The 19692-nt window shown below is 39.2% G+C and overlaps 1 protein-coding gene across 3 annotated transcripts in view; it reads left to right on the top strand.

Annotated features, from left to right (window-relative positions):
* Positions 1 to 19692, top strand: part of myo1ea (myosin IEa) — a 100067-nt gene that overhangs the window by 50815 nt on the left and 29560 nt on the right. For all 3 annotated transcript variants that reach the window (XM_051725291.1, XM_051725284.1, XM_051725275.1), the window contains exons 5-9: positions 6102 to 6189; positions 10956 to 11045; positions 11811 to 11942; positions 14454 to 14588; positions 16298 to 16430. In XM_051725291.1, the coding sequence (XP_051581251.1) occupies positions 6102 to 6189; positions 10956 to 11045; positions 11811 to 11942; positions 14454 to 14588; positions 16298 to 16430 (578 nt within the window). The remainder of the gene's footprint in view (positions 1 to 6101; positions 6190 to 10955; positions 11046 to 11810; positions 11943 to 14453; positions 14589 to 16297; positions 16431 to 19692) is intronic.

The following is a 19692-nucleotide window of genomic DNA, read 5'->3' as shown; positions in this document are numbered from 1 at the left end:
TATGGGGTTCAGGTCTGGTGAGTTTGCTGGCCAGTCAAGCACACCAACACCATGGTCATTTTACCAACTTTTGGTGCTTTTGGCAGTGTGGGCAGGTGCCAAATCCTGCTGGAAAATGAAATCAGCATCTTTAAAAAGCTGGTCAGCAGAAGGAAGCATGAAGTGCTCAAAAATTTCTTGGTAAACGGGTGCAGTGACTTTGGTTTTCAAAAAACACAATGGACCAACACCAGCAGATGACATTGCACCCCAAATCATCACAGACTGTGGAAACTTAACACTGGACTTCAAGCAACTTGGGCTATGAGCTTCTCCACCCTTCCTCCAGACTCTAGGACCTTGGTTTCCAAATGAAATACAAAACTTGCTCTCATCTGAAAAGAGGACTTTGGACCACTGGGCAACAGTCCAGTTCTTCTTCTCCTTAGCCCAGGTAAGACACCTCTGACGTTGTCTGTGGTTCAGGAGTGGCTTAACAAGAGGAATACGACAACTGTAGCCAAATTCCTTGACACGTCTGTGTGTGGTGGCTCTTGATGCCTTGACCCCAGCCTCAGTCCATTCCTTGTGAATTTCACCCAAATTCTTGAATCGATTTTGCTTGACAATCCTCATAAGGCTGCGGTTCTCTCGGTTGGTTGTGCATCTTTTTCTTCCACACTTTTTCCTTCCACTCAACTTTCTGTTAACATGCTTGGATACAGCACTCTGTGAACAGCCAGCTTCTTTGGCAATGAATGTTTGTGGCTTACCCTCCTTGTGAAGGGTGTCAATGATTGTCTTCTGAACAACTGTCAGATCAGCAGTCTTCCCCATGATTGTGTAGCCTAGTGAACCAAACTGAGAGACCATTTTGAAGGCTCAGGAAACCTTTGCAGGTGTTTTGAGTTGATTAGCTGATTGGCATGTCACCATATTCTAATTTTTTGAGATAGTGAATTGGTGGGTTTTTGTTAAATGTGAGCCAAAATCATCACAATTAAAAGAACCAAAGACTTAAACTACTTCAGTCTGTGTGCATTGAATTTATTTAATACACGAGTTTCACAGTTTGAGTTGAATTACTGAAATAAATGAACTTTTCCACAACATTCTAATTTATTGAGATGCACCTGTATATGTATATATATATATATATATATATATATATATATATATATATATATATATACACACGGTGTTAATTAGTGTGATAGTGTTGTATATTTGAAAAGAATGCTGTCACATTACTGAGTGTATTTAGATGCTCAATTGTACACCAGTTATGCTTAATAAGCTAATGTGCAGGTCATGTAAATGTCTTAATTTGTTTTCTTCAGGCAAAGGTAATGAACAGTTTACTAATTGATACACTTAGACCAGTGGTTCCTAACCCTGTTCCTGGAGGCCCCCCAACACTACACATTTTGTTATCTCCCTAATCAAACACACCTGATTCAACTCATCAGCTCGTTAGTGGAGACTCCAAGACCTGAATTAGGTGTGTCAGAAAAGGGAGATATACAAAATGTGCAGTGTTGGGGGTCCTCCAGGAACGGGGGTTGGGAACCACTGACCTAGACAGTTGCTTGTAACCCCAATTTCAATTTGCATGATGGTCGGTCAGCTTATTCAATGTTTGCTTGTCTGACATTATAATAGTTTTGATGTAAAGACCAGTGAAAAACCTGAGAATTTCAAAATCTCATGTAAATATGGTTTTCTTGTGTTTTGGTTTAATGATCTGCATGCAAAACCTTCAGATTTGTGATAATTATCTGCTCTTTGTACATGTAAACACAATCACTGTTGTTGTGAGAAACATCACTGTTAAGATTGCACAGATGTAAACACATATGCTTGCACATGAACATTACTGATTGGCCACATAAACAAACCTTTGTTCCACAATGAGCTCAATCTGCATGCAAACACAATCTGTTTTCAAACACACATAAATATGTAGAAAAACATGAGTGTGTGTCCTAACCAGACACAATTTGATAAGACTGAAGTAAAAAGCAATTTGTCCATCCACACTGAACATAGTAATGTTTTGTGATGCAGCACAATTACAGCTGATCAGAACATATTTGATGTTTAATTTACAGTTTTTGAGGAGCACAATTTTGGACCAATGAGTGTTCACAGTGGGTGGGGCTAACTGGCACAATGCCACAGAAATAGAAACCAATTGTTTGTCTCAATCAGCTCCCTAGGTCCATATGCAGTGAATCAGAATATCATGAACATGAATGCAGGCACTGGCAAGGGTGTTCATCCATTGAGCATTGGGACACTTGACTCAATCGATTGCGACACAATTACGAGGTTGCGCTTTCAAAAGCAGCTTGTAATAATCAGCAACATCTATAAATAACACCATCGTGCATTTTCATTGTAGATATTAAAACGTACAGTGTTATTATGAAATATAAATGACGGATATGAAATAATATTATAATACTCTTAATATTTAAAAGATGTTTTTTTCTACATTATGGATGAAAGATAATTCTCTATTAAAGATGAAATAAGGCTTTGACATCATATATTTACACTTGTGCTTGTACTCTAGCAACTTGAAAGACTTCAGAAGACATGATGACGTTTCCGGTAAAGGAACATAGTTAGCAACGATGATCCCTGGTTTTTACAGTGCATTTGGGGAATTTTTAGGGAGCGAACGTTTCGGTGCACTGGAATGATTTTGCGATTGGGACAGCCCTAGAAATGTCCGACTCCCTAATTAGTGTCCTGAATACTGAACAAGGGAGCTGATTGAGACGAACCCCAAGCAATTAACAAAGTATCCTCCTGTCACTCGTCACTTCCCTTACAAAAAATCTAAACTAGCCTCAAATTTGCAGCAAATTTGCCACTTGTTATTTTCACATGCAGATGAGCTTTTGATTTGCAGCATATGTTTGGCAGAAGTTTGTAGTTCTTCGCAGTAGTGGTGAACCTCCGGCAAACCTTTGGCAACAATGGACAATTTGCCGCAAGTTTTCCACAAAGCATGTCAAAATTATCAGTTGCGAATTTGAGGTAAGTTTGCGGCAAATTTGCAATGAACTCTAGATTTTAGCAAGGGCTGTCAAGGTCATGGCTGGTTAGGACAAAACTCCTTTTATGATTAACTTTTATCAGGTTTTCACTTTATCACAATGCGTCTGGTTAGGACACAGTGTTAATCAGATTAGAAATGTAATTTGACTATGGAGTAAGAAAGATACATAGTTAAAGGGGTCATGTCATGCATTTTTTCTTTTTTCTTCAAGGTTCACTTATAATATTAGTGAAGTTTTTAAACAGTCATAACGTAGTATTATTTGACCTTTTTCCACCCTGTCTCTAGCCCTCTGTCTGAAACATTTCTGTGTACTTCACCTTTTAGACATGGCCACAGTTATCACTGGCTAACATGATTGCAGTGCAAACTCCCTCATAAATAGTTCACTAGATATAATAATATGAGAGTAAATAATTTTATTATATAAGAAGAATGCGTAATGCGGAGTGCAACGAAAGACAATGGTGTAGTACAAGGCTAGTGGCTGCCAACTCATCTGTCTTGTATGAGTTAGGATGTCCTGTATTTTGGCCGAAATGAACGCATCGGGATGCCCATTATCCCGTATTTAAGCAGCGAAACAGTCGGGGCTTTTTTTAATCGCTTGGACGTATTCATTCCTTTATTCTGGGAAAAAAAACTGTTTCCCGAGTGTTAGCAGGGGGTGTTTGCACTTCAAATATGTTAGCCAATCATAAATAAATGGGCTTATATTGAAGTCTTAAAGGGGACAACACAGAAAACCGATTGTTTCAGAGAGAGGGCCAGAGACAAGGTGGGAAAAGGTAATTTAATACTATATTGTTTTTTTTTTTTTTGATTGTTTTTTGGCAAAAACCTTTACTAACATTAAAAGTAGGGTGACCAGATTCCTGCTTGTGGAAAATGGGACAGCCCCCTCCCAGCAAAAATGAAATTCATGTATCCTTACCTAGGCACAGATCAATGCGAAGTAGAGGGTGCATCTGCACCTTGTACTTTTCACTGGCAGCAATTTTTCTCGCTGTGTGCTTGTCTTTCAAGAGTTTATAGTAAAATGCAGAGCAGTCCAGTCTAAAAGATGAATGAAAAGCATTGCCTTTATGACTGTTACACTGAGTTAAGATTTATCCGGTGTCCATGCTGCGTTCATTGAGAACACACGCTCCACAGGTGCAGATGAGGCATAAAACAAATAAACTCCACGACCTTGGCTAAGACTCCGAAGATGATGGTCTTGCTCTCCAGTTCACGAAAAACGTCTGTCCATCTCTCAGACACGGCCATCTTGTTCATGTTCCACTCAGTGATGCGACGAGTGACAATGATTTTCGCACAAGCCCACTCATCAAAGAGCGTGGTTTCGTCAATCAAACTGAGAGTGGGGTGTGACGAGGAGGATGGCTTGGCCGGGCCGTGATGGTGCATGGCTGGCGCTGAATCAATTAAACCTTTATGTTGATTGTTCAGCTGGTTCCCGCCGCCTCCTTGCCAGTCCTTGAACTATTACACGGGGATTCTGGAGTAGAAGTGTTCGAGGCTGCTCTGAATGTCTTTCCACACTGGGATGTCTCTCAGTAGGGACCACTCAAGTTTTTCTGTGTTCTCCAATGAGCAGCTCCAATTTTGGAGGTAATCCACCGATCCCGAATAAAAGTTTCTCACTGCACAAAAGAAATTATCGTTTCAACCAGGGCATCCAACTGCTTTTTAATGTCAGAGGATATGAATGATTCCTCCAGCCTGGGCTAGACTTTTCTCAGGTCATGAATGTGCAAAGGTATGGCCGTGCACAACAGAATGATAAGCAAAGAGTCCTTCACTTGCATGCACCTTGACAGATTCAAAACTAACACTTGGTGTGGCACACTTACTTTTAGCAGCATCCACATGCTTTTTTGTATGAACATGCGGCGCGATGGAAAAGCGAGCTCCACAAATCTCACACCTCAATTTACTAGGCTCTGTTTGTGACTCCTTTTTTAGAAATGTTAATTCTTTTTGAAGATCCTCATTAAATGTACATGCACGCTTCCTTGACATTTATCTAGCCGCAGTTTCATCTGTGTGCGCTCTTTCAAACTGACCCTTTAATCAGTTCACTAACTGGACGTCTATTGATAGGGGATTGTAATTGGATAGTTTAATCCAATCATGTATTTCAAATAATTTTATTGGTTTTACAAGCCGTATCCTTGGCTACCTTTGATTAGAATACTCACGTGACTGAGAAAGCCGCATATGCGATAGAGAAATTTTAGGAGGGGAAATATGGGACAAAACACGATTTTTCTGGAAAAACTGGACGTCTGGCCACCTTAATTATAAGTGAACCTCAAGGAAAATAATAAAGTAAAAAAAAAAAAAACAAAATGCATTAGATGACCCATTTAATACTGGTAATTAGGGTTAGTATTTTTGAAAAGTATGAGCAATAGTAATATTGATGCTTGCCTTAGAAAGCGCCACTAATTAAAGGAATTCCCCTTACAGCAGCACAGTTATACTTGATCTGTATTAATTGGGAAAAGAGTCTACAAAGACCACACTAAACCCTCTCTGACCCTCTTAAAAGCTGGCTGAGCAGATTGTAGTATTGTGCTTGGGGGTACACAATGGTCTGGTTTTGATTGTTAATACCCTCATGTGTTCGTTTTTAAACTGATGTGTGTTGTCGGTGGGAAAAATTTTATCTGGTTTTTAAGATGACATTAAAAACTCCTCATTTCGACCAAATTGTTAAAACATGAAATGCTGTTGGTGTTATTTTGTATGAATCCTTTTTTTGTCCTAAAGTTTAAATCTTGAAACCTAATTTTGTTGCTATAAAATCCTGTGCTCTTTAATAATGTGCTCCTTGTTTTCAATGACCATAGAACTGTTGTGCTTTTGTGTAAATTCATGTCATGCAACCGTGACAGTCTAATTTTTTCTTCAGGAATTTTAAGGATATTTTTTTCTTTGGAAAGCAATAATATTTGTGTTTATATTTGTACAGGAGTGTATTTATGCCCATTACATTATGAATATTAACTATGCTTATTATTGTCATTTTTTGTGTTTTTCTCAGTGGAGAGAGTGGAGCAGGAAAAACAGTTGCAGCAAAGTACATCATGAGCTACATTTCCAAAGTTTCAGGTGGAGGTCCCAGAGTACAGGTGAGCTGGGCAGAATGAACAAGCATGAAAACTCCTTGAACACGTACCGACACTTTCAGATTTAGACAAGACTTATTGTGGTATTAAACAAGAATCCTCATCTATTATAAACTTCATATCTCACATCAGTCCTCAACCTCTGTCTCTCATGGTCATCCCTTTATCCCCCAAATCCCTCCAGCAGCCATCTGTCCCTCACAATCCCCCCTCAGCCCCTGTAGCAGCCATGTGAGTCAGTTCAGTGGACTGACAATTGTTCATAGCATTAATCTGATTGCATTAAACCCTCTATTGATTAGTATATACTTGGTTTGGCAATGAATAACCACTATGATTCCCTGTGTATCAAATCAAATGAAACTAGCTGAGCCTTGTGTTTTGATGGTATTAGGGTAAACTACATCATCCCTGCTAAAAACACCAGTTTAGACCAGCATGAATTTCCATGCTGGTTCAGGCTAATTTATGCTGGTTAGTGCTGGTTTGGTGCAGGTCTAGCTGGTTAACTAGCATAAGCCATGCTATTTACAAGCCAAAATGCTTCTGATGAAGGTAGCTGAGCAAAGAAGTCTTGCTCGCTAAGCAAAAAACAGAGTAAGCTGGTGACCCATGTGTGGCAGGGCGGAGGGCAGGGCCAGGTCGTGATTCTGCACACGCGGCCCCTAATTAGGCTGATTAAGCCTGAGAGGGATAGGGCCGACCGGAGATGGCGGTGCGAGAGTGAGTGAGTTACGGACAGCTGTCCGACACCTGTGTGTGTGTGTGTGTATTTGTCTTTTTGGTTAAGTTTATCATTAAATTATCATTTATATTGTCAAGCCGGTTCTCGCCTCCTCCTTTTCATGGAACCCCGTTACACCATGTTAGTCTTTTCAGCAGGGATGTGTGTTGTGCTTTTGAACAAAGCAGAGTATTGTAGTGGAACAGTAATATGTCCTGCCTGCTCCTCTGTTTCTTTGCTTTTTCTGATCCCTATGATGCCGTATTGCCTTATGATCATATGACCACCATTGCTGTAAGGTGCATCCTGATACCTGGGATGTGTTACTTTGGCATTCCTCCAACTTTCTATGTCTCTGTCTGTCTCCCTTTTGCATCTGTTTTTGTCTTTCTGCCTCTCTCTCTTTTTATCTGTCTGTGTTTTTTTTTTTTTCTTTTAGTCCACGCAGACGTTTTTATTCGGTACCCTATAGTACCTCTGTCCATATGCAAATGATTCATGCCTGTTTTTCCTGGTGTTGCTAATGCAAACAAGCCCTTGGCTGTTGTTTGTTTACACCAACTATGTGACTTTGCGTTATAGCATTCTTTAAATATTTTGTGGCTTGTGTGTGTGCAGGTACACTCTTAAAAAGAAAGCTTCTTCTATTGTTCTTTGCAATAATTTAGATTCAACAAACAACTCTTCTTATTAAGAACCATATTTCGCTGTATAGGGTTTTGGAGTTGTCTAAATGGTTCCTTGCAGATTAAAAAAGCTCTTAATGTTCATAACGAAATCCTTATTGGAGCAAGTCACTGGGCAGCTTATTTCTAGGCATACAAGTACAGCTCCTTGCTACTTGTATGGAGAAAGACAGAAATCTCAAATTGTTTACCAAGCTGATGTTTCAATAACATACACTCACTGAGCACTTTATTAGGAACATCTGTACACCTACATATTCATGCGATTATATAATCAGCCAGTTATTTGGCAGCAGTGTAATGCATAAAATCATGCAGAGACAGGTCAGGTGCTTCGGTTAATAATCACATCAACCATCAGAATGGGGAAACAATTTTATCTCAGTGATTTAGACCGTCGCATGATTGTTGGTGCCAGACGGGCTGGTTTGAGTATTTCTGTAACTGCTGATCTCCTGGGATTTTCAAGTACAACAGTTTCTAGAGTTTACTCAGAACGATGCCAGTGAGTGGCAGTTCTGCAGACGGAAATGCCTTGTTGATGAGAGAGGTTAACGGAGAATGGCCAGACTGCTTCGAGCTGACAGAATGGCTACAATACCTCAGATAACCACTCTGTACAATTGTAGTGAACAGAATAGCATTTCAGAATGCACAACACGTCGAACCTTGAGGCGGATGGGCTACAACAGCAGAAGACCACGTCGGGAACTTCATTAGGACCATAGTGTTCCTAATAAAGTGCTCAGTGAGTGTATGTCAAATAAAATCTAAAAACAATGGTATCTTAACTGGCTCCACATTTGTTAGAAGTTTATCGGAATCATTAAAGAATGGTAAGCTTCCTCCAACCATGACCAAGCCCGGATCAGTCTGATTCTTAAAAAGGACAAAGATCCAAGCGAGTGTAAAAGTTACCGCCCAATTTCCCTGATCCAGTTAGATGTAAAAATTTTGTCAAAAATTTGGCTAATCAATTAAGTAAAGTTATGACATCACTTATACATATAGATCAGATGGGGTTTATTCATTCTGTCTTGTCCTGATACCATTAGCAGCCACGATAAGAAAGGAGGATGATTTTCCAGGGGTGATTGCGGGAGGTGTGGCGCATAAGCTTCTGCTTTACACAGATGATTTTTAATTATTCGTCTCCGACCCCAATAGATCTATGCCTTGCCTCCACAGAATTATTAACTCCTTTTCCAAGTTCTCAGGATACAAATTTAATTAGTCTAAATCCAAAGCTTTGGCTTTGACAGCATACTGTCCAGTAACGGCCTTCCAGCCGGGTGCCTTCCAGTGGCCCAAACAGGGAATTAAGTATTTGGGAATTCTATTCCCAGCAAATTTGTCTGATTTAGTCAGAGTTAATTTTGATCCCTTAATAAAAAGGTTTTCGAATGATGTGGACAGGTGGGCTTCATTACACTTATCGATGATTGGGAAGGTTAATGTTATTAAATTGAATTGTATTCCAAAATTCAACTACCTGCTATAGTCTCTCCCTGTAGATGTCCCCCTCTCTTATTTCAAGCAATTTGATAGCATAGCGAAGTCCTTCATTTGGAATGGTAAGCATCAATAAGCATCAATAAGTTAAATTTCAATAAGTTACATAGGCCGATTTACAAAGGTGGGTTAGGCCTACTCAAGATTTTGTTTTATTATTATGCATTCGGTCTTAGACATTTGGCTCATTGGTCGCTTCCACCTGAGAGAGCCCCTTCCTGGTTTTGTATTGAAAAGGAAGTTCTTGCCCCTATCTCGCCACTGCAAAGCCTTTCAATTAAACTAGCCGGAGAGGTTAAGTCGCACCCCATTATTTTGCATTTGCACTCGATATGGACAAAAGTGTCCAGAGTGTTTAATTCTGATATTTATTTAAATGTAGCCTCGAGCATATGGCTGAACCTAAACTATGTATTGATAAGTCCCCTTTTTGTTGGTCAGATTGGATTGTGAGGGGGGTTAGTACACTTGGTGACCTATATGAGAGTGGAGTGTTTAGACCTTTTGAAAATTTGGTTCAACATTTTGGCATTCCCAGATCTCAGTTTTATAAGTATTTACTGCTGCGCCACCTTCTCTGCACTGTTTTTGGGAGTGGCATGCACCTCCCCAGTGCAGCAGATACTCTGTGAGTGGTGATTGCTGCTTTTGGGAAGGGTCATGAGGCATCAGTGTATTACTCCCTGCTAAATCAGAGTCTGGGGGACGGAACTTTGAATTCTCTCCAAAGATTATAGGAGAAAGATCTAAACTTGACATTGGAGGAGGGGGTGTGGGCTAGGATCCTAAAAAATGTCAAGTCTGCATCTAGAGATGCAAGGGTTCGCCTTATGCAATTTAAGATTTTACATCGATTTTATTGGACCCCCTCCAGATTGTATAGGCTTGGTCTTAAAGACACACCCACCTGCTGGCGATGTCAATCAGAGGTTGGAGACATAACTCATGTCTTTTGGGGGTGTGTTGTGATCCAGGAATTCTGGTTGAAATTTCAGAGCCTTATATGTGATGTATTGGGCACTCGGCTTTCACTTTGCCCCGGACTCTGTATTTTGGGCGATGGGGTGGTCATCGACATCGAGAATCAGCACATAAAGAGTTGGGTCCTAACGAGCATCATGATCGCCAGACAGGTTATTTTAAGGGGTTGGAGGTCGGTTGGAGTGCCCTCATTTCATGAGTGGTGCTCGGAGATGGGGAGGGTGGCAGCCTTTGAGGAAGGGATGTATGGGGTTATTTGATAGGAAATGGGGCAGATATTTGGCCTTTTTGGAAGACTTTCGGGGAGGGGTAGTGGAGAGGGATCTCTAGTTTTAAATATGTGTGTGCAATTTGATTGTTTTTTGAAAATATGCTTTTTATTTATTTATTTTTTGCGTGTGTGCGTGTTTTGTGTTTATTTTTTTATATTTTTTTTTTCCAAATATTTATGACCACTGGGGTGTGTTTGTGTCGGGTGGGGGTGTTCGGGGGGAAGGGTTTAATTGTACATAATTTGATTCCGCATTTTCTGTGATGTTTATTTAATTTGTTGAATGGAATCAATAAAAATTGTTAATAACAAAAAAAACAATGGTATCATACATTTAGCTCCTTTAGTGCCTGGTTTCCCATGGCCCTAGAAAATGTTTTGATTTCCAGGCCTGAAAAAGTCTTGTGTGTGTGTGTTTGGAATGTATGAGCATACTGACAATTGATGTGCGTGTGTACAGGTTATGTGTGTATCATGTATTTTTATTGCTTGTTGGATGTTACCTACTAATCTGATCCAGTTCCAGATCTGCCTAGATGCTGTTCTCAATGTAACTTTCACTTTTTCCCCTTCTCTCCTGTACATACCTTCACAGCATGTCAAAGACATCATTCTACAGTCCAACCCTCTGCTGGAGGCCTTTGGAAATGCTAAGACAGTGAGGAACAACAACTCCAGTCGATTTGTAAGCATTGAACATCCTCCTGTAGATGTATTTTATTGAGGAAAGCAGTCAGCAGATGACTGTGCTGCATTTTGCCCTCAGGATAATTTTGCGAGGGTTCCACAATTGTTGTTGAAACAACAAAAACAGAGCCATTATCCAGTTTAAAAGCACACAGACATAAAAGCAAGCAAGAAGTTAAGAAACAAAGGGCCAAATTTATAATGGCTAAGAGGAAAGCCCAAGTATAGCCACTGTGGTCACTGGTACAATAAAGAAAAACAGTTGCTTAAATGTGATGTGATCTAGGGCTTTGACCCAAACTTAGCGCAATATTTTACTTTAGACTTTGTAGAATTAAGAATTGTTTTTGGCTGCGTTCCACAAGTCCTTAACTGCCCTTAGAAAACATTACAACGAAGCAGCCATTACAAAATGTCCTGTATGCCACATATACTTGCAGTTCTGCCACATGATTCCTAAACACAGACATGTCAGTTTTGTTTTTGTTCTTTTGGGTTTGTTGTATTTTTAGTTGTAGGAAGAATGATTAGATGTGACACAAATGGATCAAATGGACAGGGCATGTCTGCTGACTGTAGACAGCTGCAACACATATATACAAATAGAGAAAGACATACAGTATAAATGACAGAGAAGAGGTTTGAATGTGTGTGAGTGTGTGTGTATATGTAAAGTTATTTCCTCTTGCTGTCAGCTCTGGGCATACACATACACCTGCAGTCCATCGTGTGTGTGTGTATTAACATTCATCTTCCCTGACAGGGGAAATACTTTGAGATTCAGTTCAGTTCCGGTGGTGAGCCAGATGGTGGGAAAATCTCCAACTTCCTTTTGGAAAAATCACGGGTTGTGATGCGGAATCCTGGAGAGAGGAGTTTCCACATCTTCTACCAGGTGAGAACCAGGACCTAAGTGCTGATGTGGGATTCTTTCAAATGTCACTGTGTCCGGCGGTAGTATAAGTACACTATGTTATGAGGAAAAATTGAATGAATAATAACTGCAGTGAAGTCCAGGAAAGGGAATATGGAGCCATTTGGCTCTGAAAAGCAGGTTGTGTTGTTCTCAGTTTACCATCTGAAGACTTTGGAAGAGGGAGAGTCTGTCTGACATCCTCTTAATGAGTCTGTTTCTGTTTCAAAGGTTTGGAGAGTTTGACTAATTTCCTGTTATGACTTACTAGAACTTAAAGGGATAGTTCACCCAAAAATGAAAATTCTCTCTTCATTTACTCACTCGCATGTTGTTCCACGTCATTTGACTTTCTTTCTTCCAGGAGATGTTAGACAGAATATTTTCCTCAGTCACCATTCACTTTCATTTCATCTTTTTTTTTCTCTCCATACAATGAAAGTGAATGATGACTGAGGCTAACATTCTGCATAACATCACTGGTAACACTTTACAATAAGGTTCAATATGTTAAAGAGCACCTATTATGGTTTTTAAACATGCCTAATTTTGTTTCAAAGGTCTCATAAAATAGATTTACATGCATCCAAGGTCAAAAAAACACTTTAATTTGCTCATCATTTAAATTGCAGCATTACCTTTTTTCCCAGCGTCAAAAACGACTGGTTCAATGATCCATTCTAAAGGATTCATTCTAAACTCCTCCTTTCAGAGAGCCTACTCTGCTCTGATTGGTCAGATGTCCCAGTCTGTTGTGATTGGTCTACTGCTCTGTAGTGTTTGAGGGCAGGTCAAAGCGGCTCACGAGCAGCCAATGAAGACCAGAGGCGGGTTTTTTGTAACCAAATTATGTAGGTTAGTACAGGAAGTAAGTCTGGAATTACTAACGACTCATTTCAGGTGTTCAGAATCGGTTCTTTCTTTTGGGAGTCAATTTGTCGTGCACTTTGATTTTTGAAACTTTGCAGACTATTTTACATTCACAAACAGCTATATAACACACTACATGAAAGGTAATATTTGAAAAACCATAATAGGTGCTCTTTATTTAATGCATTAGGTATCATGAACTACAAATAAACATTGTATTTTTAATCTTTATTTAATATTTAATCTTTGTTTATGTTAGTTAATAAAAACACAATTGTTCATTGTTAGTTCATGTTAGTTCATAGTGCATTAACTATTGTTAACATATACAACTTTTGACTTTAAAAATCTATTACTATATGGTGAAATTTACATTAACTTAGAATTATAAATGCTGTAAACTTATTATTCATTGTAAGTTCATGTTAACCCATGTTGTGGAACTACTTTAGGGTAGGTGTCTTTAACTACTACTTGTTATGTACATACGTGTTGTTGCATTGTACCTGCATTTAAAGTACCTACATTTAATTAAATCTGTGGTTACACTGTTAACCTTATCCCTATCCCTAACCCTACCCCAACCCTTTCTTTAAACCCTACCCCTACCCCTTACCCTACTCTTTCCCATACAGTACCTCAACCTCAGTAGCAGCAAATGTTAATCTTGTGAGAATTTTGGAGAACAACATGTAGTTACACAATAAATGCATTGTATTGTATGTGTTTTAATGTTAGTTTATATTAGTTAAAGACACCTAATATAAAGTGGGACCAATGTTGTTAACTAATGGGGCTTTTCCACCGCACGGTACGGCTCATCTCGACTCAACTCGACTTTGCTTGCTTTTTGGGGGTTTTCCACTGTGGATAGTACCTGGTACCTGGTACTTTTTTTAGTACCACCTCGGTCGAGGTTCCAAGCGAGCTGAGCCGATACTAAATGTGACGTCAAAACCTTGCAGATCACTGATTGGTCAGAGAGAATCTTCACTACCAGCGTCATTGCGATAAGCTAGATGGCAGGTTAGCTTACCCTCGTGCGTCGTGTTTGAGCTAACACAGTGATGTCCTTGTCGGCGCTTTGGTGTATGATTTCCCAAACTCTCCTGTTTTTTTAGCGGTATTTTGTATTGCTGCCGTCAGCCTCTTTTGAAACAAAGTTTGTGTGAAAAACAGCCACGTGCCGAGAATCAAGAACACCATTCCTTCAATATCCTCCATTGCTCCTTTGTTGTGTGTTTGTGTCGCGTTTAAGATGATGTAACGGCAGTAGAGGCGGCACAACTATGACGATCAGCCTATAATCCCACCCACGTTGAGGCTGCAATAAACTGCAGTGGAAAAGGGAGCTCAGAAAAGTAAAGGGAGCAGAGTCGAGTCGAGTCGAATCGTAACGTGCAGTGGAAAAGTGCCAAAATGTTAATAAATGGAACTTTATTATAAAATGTTACCCATCACCTTTTGTGTTCCATGTAAAAGAGAAAGACATGTGGGTTTAGTACAACAGACAAAAATTTTCATTTTTTTGGTGAACTATACCTTTAATTGTTTTAATAAAATAGAGAGATTTAATCAGGACAGAAGACTTTGTGTGATGTATTCTTCTATTTCTGTATGCAGTTAATAGAAGGAGCAAGTGCAGACCAGAAAAGCAGTTTGGGCATCACCAACCTGGATTACTACACTTACCTCAACCAGTCAGGTTCCTACAAGGTTGACGATATTAACGACAAGCACGATTTCCAGGAAACTATGGTAATTGTGACATAGGCAGCTTGGTATTTGAGTTAGACACCGTTTTTCTTGGAGTCTCATTTAGCTGTGAAGTTATTGCCTGATCAAATATGCATGTACAATTATTAGGCAAGTGGCTATTCTGATCTTATCATTATTTCCATGCACATTTTCAAACTCAAAACCATATAAACTTGAATGCTTATTGGATTCGATCATTTTCAGGTGATATGTATTTGTGTAATGAGGGTGGGTGTGGCGAAAGTGACTTATATCAAGGTGTGCATAATTATTATGCAGCTTCATTAAGCTTCATAGTAAAATGGGCCAAAAAAGACATTTAACTGACACTGAAAAGTCCAAAATTGTAAAATGCCTTTCAGACGGATGCAACACTCTTGAAATAGCTAAACTATTGATGCGTTACCACCGGACAATCAAACATTTTGTTGTGAATAGTCAACCAGGGCGCAAAAAACGCATGGAAAAGAAAAGGCGCAAATTAACTGCAAAAGACTTGAGAAGAAATTAAATGTGAAGCTACCAGGAACCCATTATCCTCCAGTGCTACCATATTCCAGAACTGCAACCTACCTGGAGTGTCCAGAAGTACAAGGTGTCAAGTGCTCAGAGACATGGCCAAGGTCAAGAGGGCTGAAACACGACCACCACAGAATAAGATTCACAATTTGAAGCGTCAAGATTGGGCAAAGATATACCTGAAGACAGATTTTTCAAAGGTTTTATGGACAGATGAAATGAGAGTGACTCTTGATGGACCAGATGGATGGGTCTGTGGCTGGATCACTAATGGACACAGGCCACCACTTCGAGTCAGGTGCCAGCAAGGTGGAGGAGCGGTACTGGTATGGGCTGCTATCATTAAGGATGAGGTTGTTGGACCTTTTGGAGTTGAAGATGGACTGAAACTCAACTCCTAAACCTACTGTTTCTGGAAAGTACTTTCCTCAAGCAGTGGTACAGGAAGAAGTCCTCAGCATTCAAGAAGGCCATGATCTTTATGCAGGACAATGCTCCATCACATGCATCCAAGTATTCCACTGCTTAGCTAGCCAGCAAGGGCCTCAAAGATGCCCAAATAATGACTCGGCCCCCTTCCTCACCTGACTTAAATCCTATTGAGAACTTGTGGGCCCTTCTCAAATGTGAGATTTACAGTGAGGGAAGACAATACACCCCTTTGAACAGCATTTGGGAGGCTGTGGTTGCTGTTTCAGCAAAAGTTGATCGTGAACAGATCAAGAAACTGACAGACTCCATGGATGGAAGGCTCATGGCAGTTACTGAAAAGAAGGGTGGCTATATTGGTCACTGAATACATTTGAAAGGCCAAAAATTTTATTTAATCGTCATTTTGTGTTACTTATTTGTTGCACTTACTCTAAAAATTGAGAATAAACAATTGAGTTGGGAGAAATTCTTTTTTTAATTTAGTTGCGTAATAATTGTGCACACTAATAGTTACTTAATAATTGCGCACAATTATATATTCCCCTGAGAAAGACAAAACTCACTTTTCCTTTGTTAAACATTCAGGTTTGAGGTCCAATAACATTTTGGATTGACTGAGAGCATTGTGTTTGTTCAACAATAAAATTAATCCTGAGGAAAACAGTTTGCCTAATAATTGTGCATGCAGAGTATTTTCCATATTCTCAGACAGTGTTGTTGTTACCTCCTGTTTCTCCTCTCTTTCTCCTTGACCCTAGCATGCCATGGACGTGATCGGTATCTCAGGTATAGATCGCACCATGGTGCTGCAGATTGTGGCAGGAATTCTTCACCTTGGGAACATTGCCTTCAGGGAAGCAGGAAATTATGCTGCTGTAGAAAATGATGAGTGTATGTACCCTCAAAAGACCCTCAAAACCTCACCTCTGAAACCTGGCATCCTGCTCAGTGTAATTTTACGTATTTGTAGCTGTGTTTGTTATTTAATTTTACTCTTATTTTTGGTGTCCTCATTTCAACTATGATGTGATACTGTAGATACTTTCATTGCATTAATTTAGGGCTCATGCCAGGCTGTCTTGCCACACTAAATTACCCCAGAAAATAAGGCTGTGTTTATGTGCCTGGTATCTGCTTATTATATCATAGCCTAAAATTACACAGTGAAATGCAGAACTTCCTATTGTCCAGCCCACCTCTCTAGTTCCTCTCTTTCCCTCCAAGTTTCCCAAAGCTTCCAGGTGGAGTAATGAATTTTAATGGCCGAGGTTATTTGCTGTGGCATAAAGCCATGCTATGCTGGGAGCCGACGAAGCTTATCTGTGCCTTTCCTGTTCTGCCCCCCAACCAGCCCCCAACCCTACTTCCTGTCTGCCGCCAGCGGCTTTCACACATTTAGTGTTGGCTGACCAATGTTAAAACCACATGCAGCACAACCGCACTGCCGCCTGCTTATGGCAAAACCATCTTTGTGACCATTGAGTTGTGTATGAAGGGCAATATGGGTCCATGTCGAGTCTGAGTTTATGAGTGCAGTTGCGAAAACTTTCTATTGCAAATTCAAAGATTAGTTTAAATGGAAGTCTTTGATTACAACATGTAAGACTAGTTGTATTGAAAGCCATGGACACTCCCAGATCTTTTTATAGATGAGTTGTTTTGTAAAGCTGGTTAGTACGCTCTGTTCTACCACACCCTTATATTCGAATGAGTATGACAGAGTAAATTGCTTTCTGATGCTGAATGAGGGCAGTTTCCTTTTTGAAGAGATGAGTCAGTGATGATGAGGCAGGGAGGGGTGCTTCGTAGATAAAGTGAGGTGCAGGGCTGTCAGTGACTCTCATCTTACCTGTGCCTCTCTTCAGAAGAGATCTATTGTTGTGGCTAAACCACACACTAAAAAATGCACATGAGTCATATATTTTAGATCTGGTAGAATATACCCCTAAGACATCTGGAGTTTCCTTTTTGTTTTTTTTTAGAAAAGGGGTGTAATATTCTAATCAATACCAGAGATGTCCATATCAGTTCTTTTTTTAACTGACACCAAAACTGAACATTCTGTCATAATTTACTAAACCTCATGTTGTTACAAATCGCTATGACTTTCTTTCTCCTGTGAAGCACAAAGGGAGATGTTAGACATATTGTTAACCTCAGTTACCATTCCCTTTCATAGCAGATTTTTCCATACAATGAAAGTGAATGGTGAACATTTCCTTTTGTGTTCCATGGAAAAAAGTTATACTGGTTTGGAGCAACATAAGCGTGAGTAAATAATGACAGAATTTTCATTTTTGGGTGAACTATACCTTTTCAGTTGTTGTCAATGTGTGGGGCGCGTCCTGAATAGGGGGCGTGGAGGTAGGAGGGCATGAAAGATTGCCACATTCTTGCCTAAACACTCAAATACACGTAAAAATTTCATTAAAATGGCAGTCTTGGCTTTTAATGTAAACACAGCCCGTTATGTTTAAAGTAAATGCAATTACTGGGACAAAAAAGTGGATTTGTAACGAAATATCGGACTTGTGTAATGCCGCCTAGTTCTGCCACTGTCTATGTCCTTAATAATCAAAAAATAATATCAAGAAAACTAGAAAACCACTTACTTCTCTTGGCTGGATTGTTTTAGTTGGTTTAAAAAGTATTCATGTATTATAATTATACAGTGAAGACCAGTAATATAAGTAGTTTTATGTCACGTTTCACTACAATTCATTCTGAATTTACTTGAATAATTGATACTGCTGTGAAAAATTTCAAGCACTGTTTTCTAAATGTGTATTTCTTTGTAATATCGTTTTTTTTTTATTATTATTATTTGCTTCTGTTGCTTGTAATTTGTTTCTTTGTTCTCATTTTATTACTGACTGTTTGCTTGTCTTAAATAATTACTTGAAATTGAAACAATGTTTTCTTAATTAACAAATTAGTATTAGTTTTTGTTGTGTTGAAATTGATATTGGAATCATCAAATTTCAGAATCAGAATCTTACACATACAAGGAATTTGTCTTTGTAACAGGAGCTTCTAGTGCACAAACAATACAACAAGGTAGAGATAATAAAAATATAGAATAAAAATAAAAAGCGAATAGAAAATATAAGTATATATAGAAATGCACAATAAGAATATATGTTCTTGTACATATATACGTATGTACAAATACAAATCTGTTTTATATAGAAGCAAGGGAATGTAATGGCAGAAGAGGTAGGATATGTTGGATAAATGTAAATAGACAGCCGTATATTGCACATAATTATTGCTTAATGGGGCAGTTTTAAACTGTTCATGAGATGGATGGCCTGAGGGAAAAAACTGTTCCTGTGCCTGACAGTTCTGGTGCTCAGAGCACCAGAACCATCAGGCACAGGAACAGTTAAAATAGGCAGTGGGCTGGGTGAGTGGGGTCCATAGTGATTTTTCCAGCCCTTTTCCTCACTCTGGAAGTGTTCAGTCCTTGAAGGGAGGGCAGGGGGCAACCAATAATCCTCTCAGCATTCCGAACTGTGCTTTGTAGTCTTCTGTTTCTCTGGTATTTGTATCGACTACTGATTAATCGTGACAACACTGATTACAATGTTTTGCATGGTAGATCTTACTATAATAATATAATAAAAAAGTTGATCTCATTCCATAGAAGTGTGAGCTATTATATATTAACATTGGTCCTTCAGCAGTATCAATTTCTTGTTTCAAGTCAAATCAAGAGGGGCCCTATGACTATACAGCATTAAAATAATGCCAATATTATTTATGTGTAGTACAAGTCATGGGTTAAATGAGTAAACTGAGTAGATGTTGGTGGCCAATGTTTAAACAAGGATTTTGTATGAACTGTAAGATTAACTAGATTGAAAACTTTGTGGACAAACTTTAGGTTAGCTTGAAAATCCTAGTCTGAAAGTTTATAGATAGATAGACAGACATACAGACAGACAAATAGATAGATAGATAAATAGATAGATAAATAGATTAGCTTGGTGTTGCTAGAACATTCTAGCAGGTTGCTAGCATGTATTAGCACTTAGCTAAGCAATGGTAGCATATTTTAGCATGTAAGTAGCAAGTTTTAGCACTTAGCTAGGCATTGCTAGCGTGTGTTAGCACTTAGCTAGGTGTTGCTAGCATGTTTTATTACTTAGCT

The sequence above is a fragment of the Myxocyprinus asiaticus genome, chromosome 2 (genome assembly GCF_019703515.2).
Source record: "Myxocyprinus asiaticus isolate MX2 ecotype Aquarium Trade chromosome 2, UBuf_Myxa_2, whole genome shotgun sequence".
Taxonomy (NCBI): Eukaryota; Metazoa; Chordata; class Actinopteri; order Cypriniformes; family Catostomidae; genus Myxocyprinus; species Myxocyprinus asiaticus.
The sequence above is the reverse complement of the archived record's forward strand: the minus strand, read 5'-3'. Positions and strand labels throughout refer to the sequence as shown.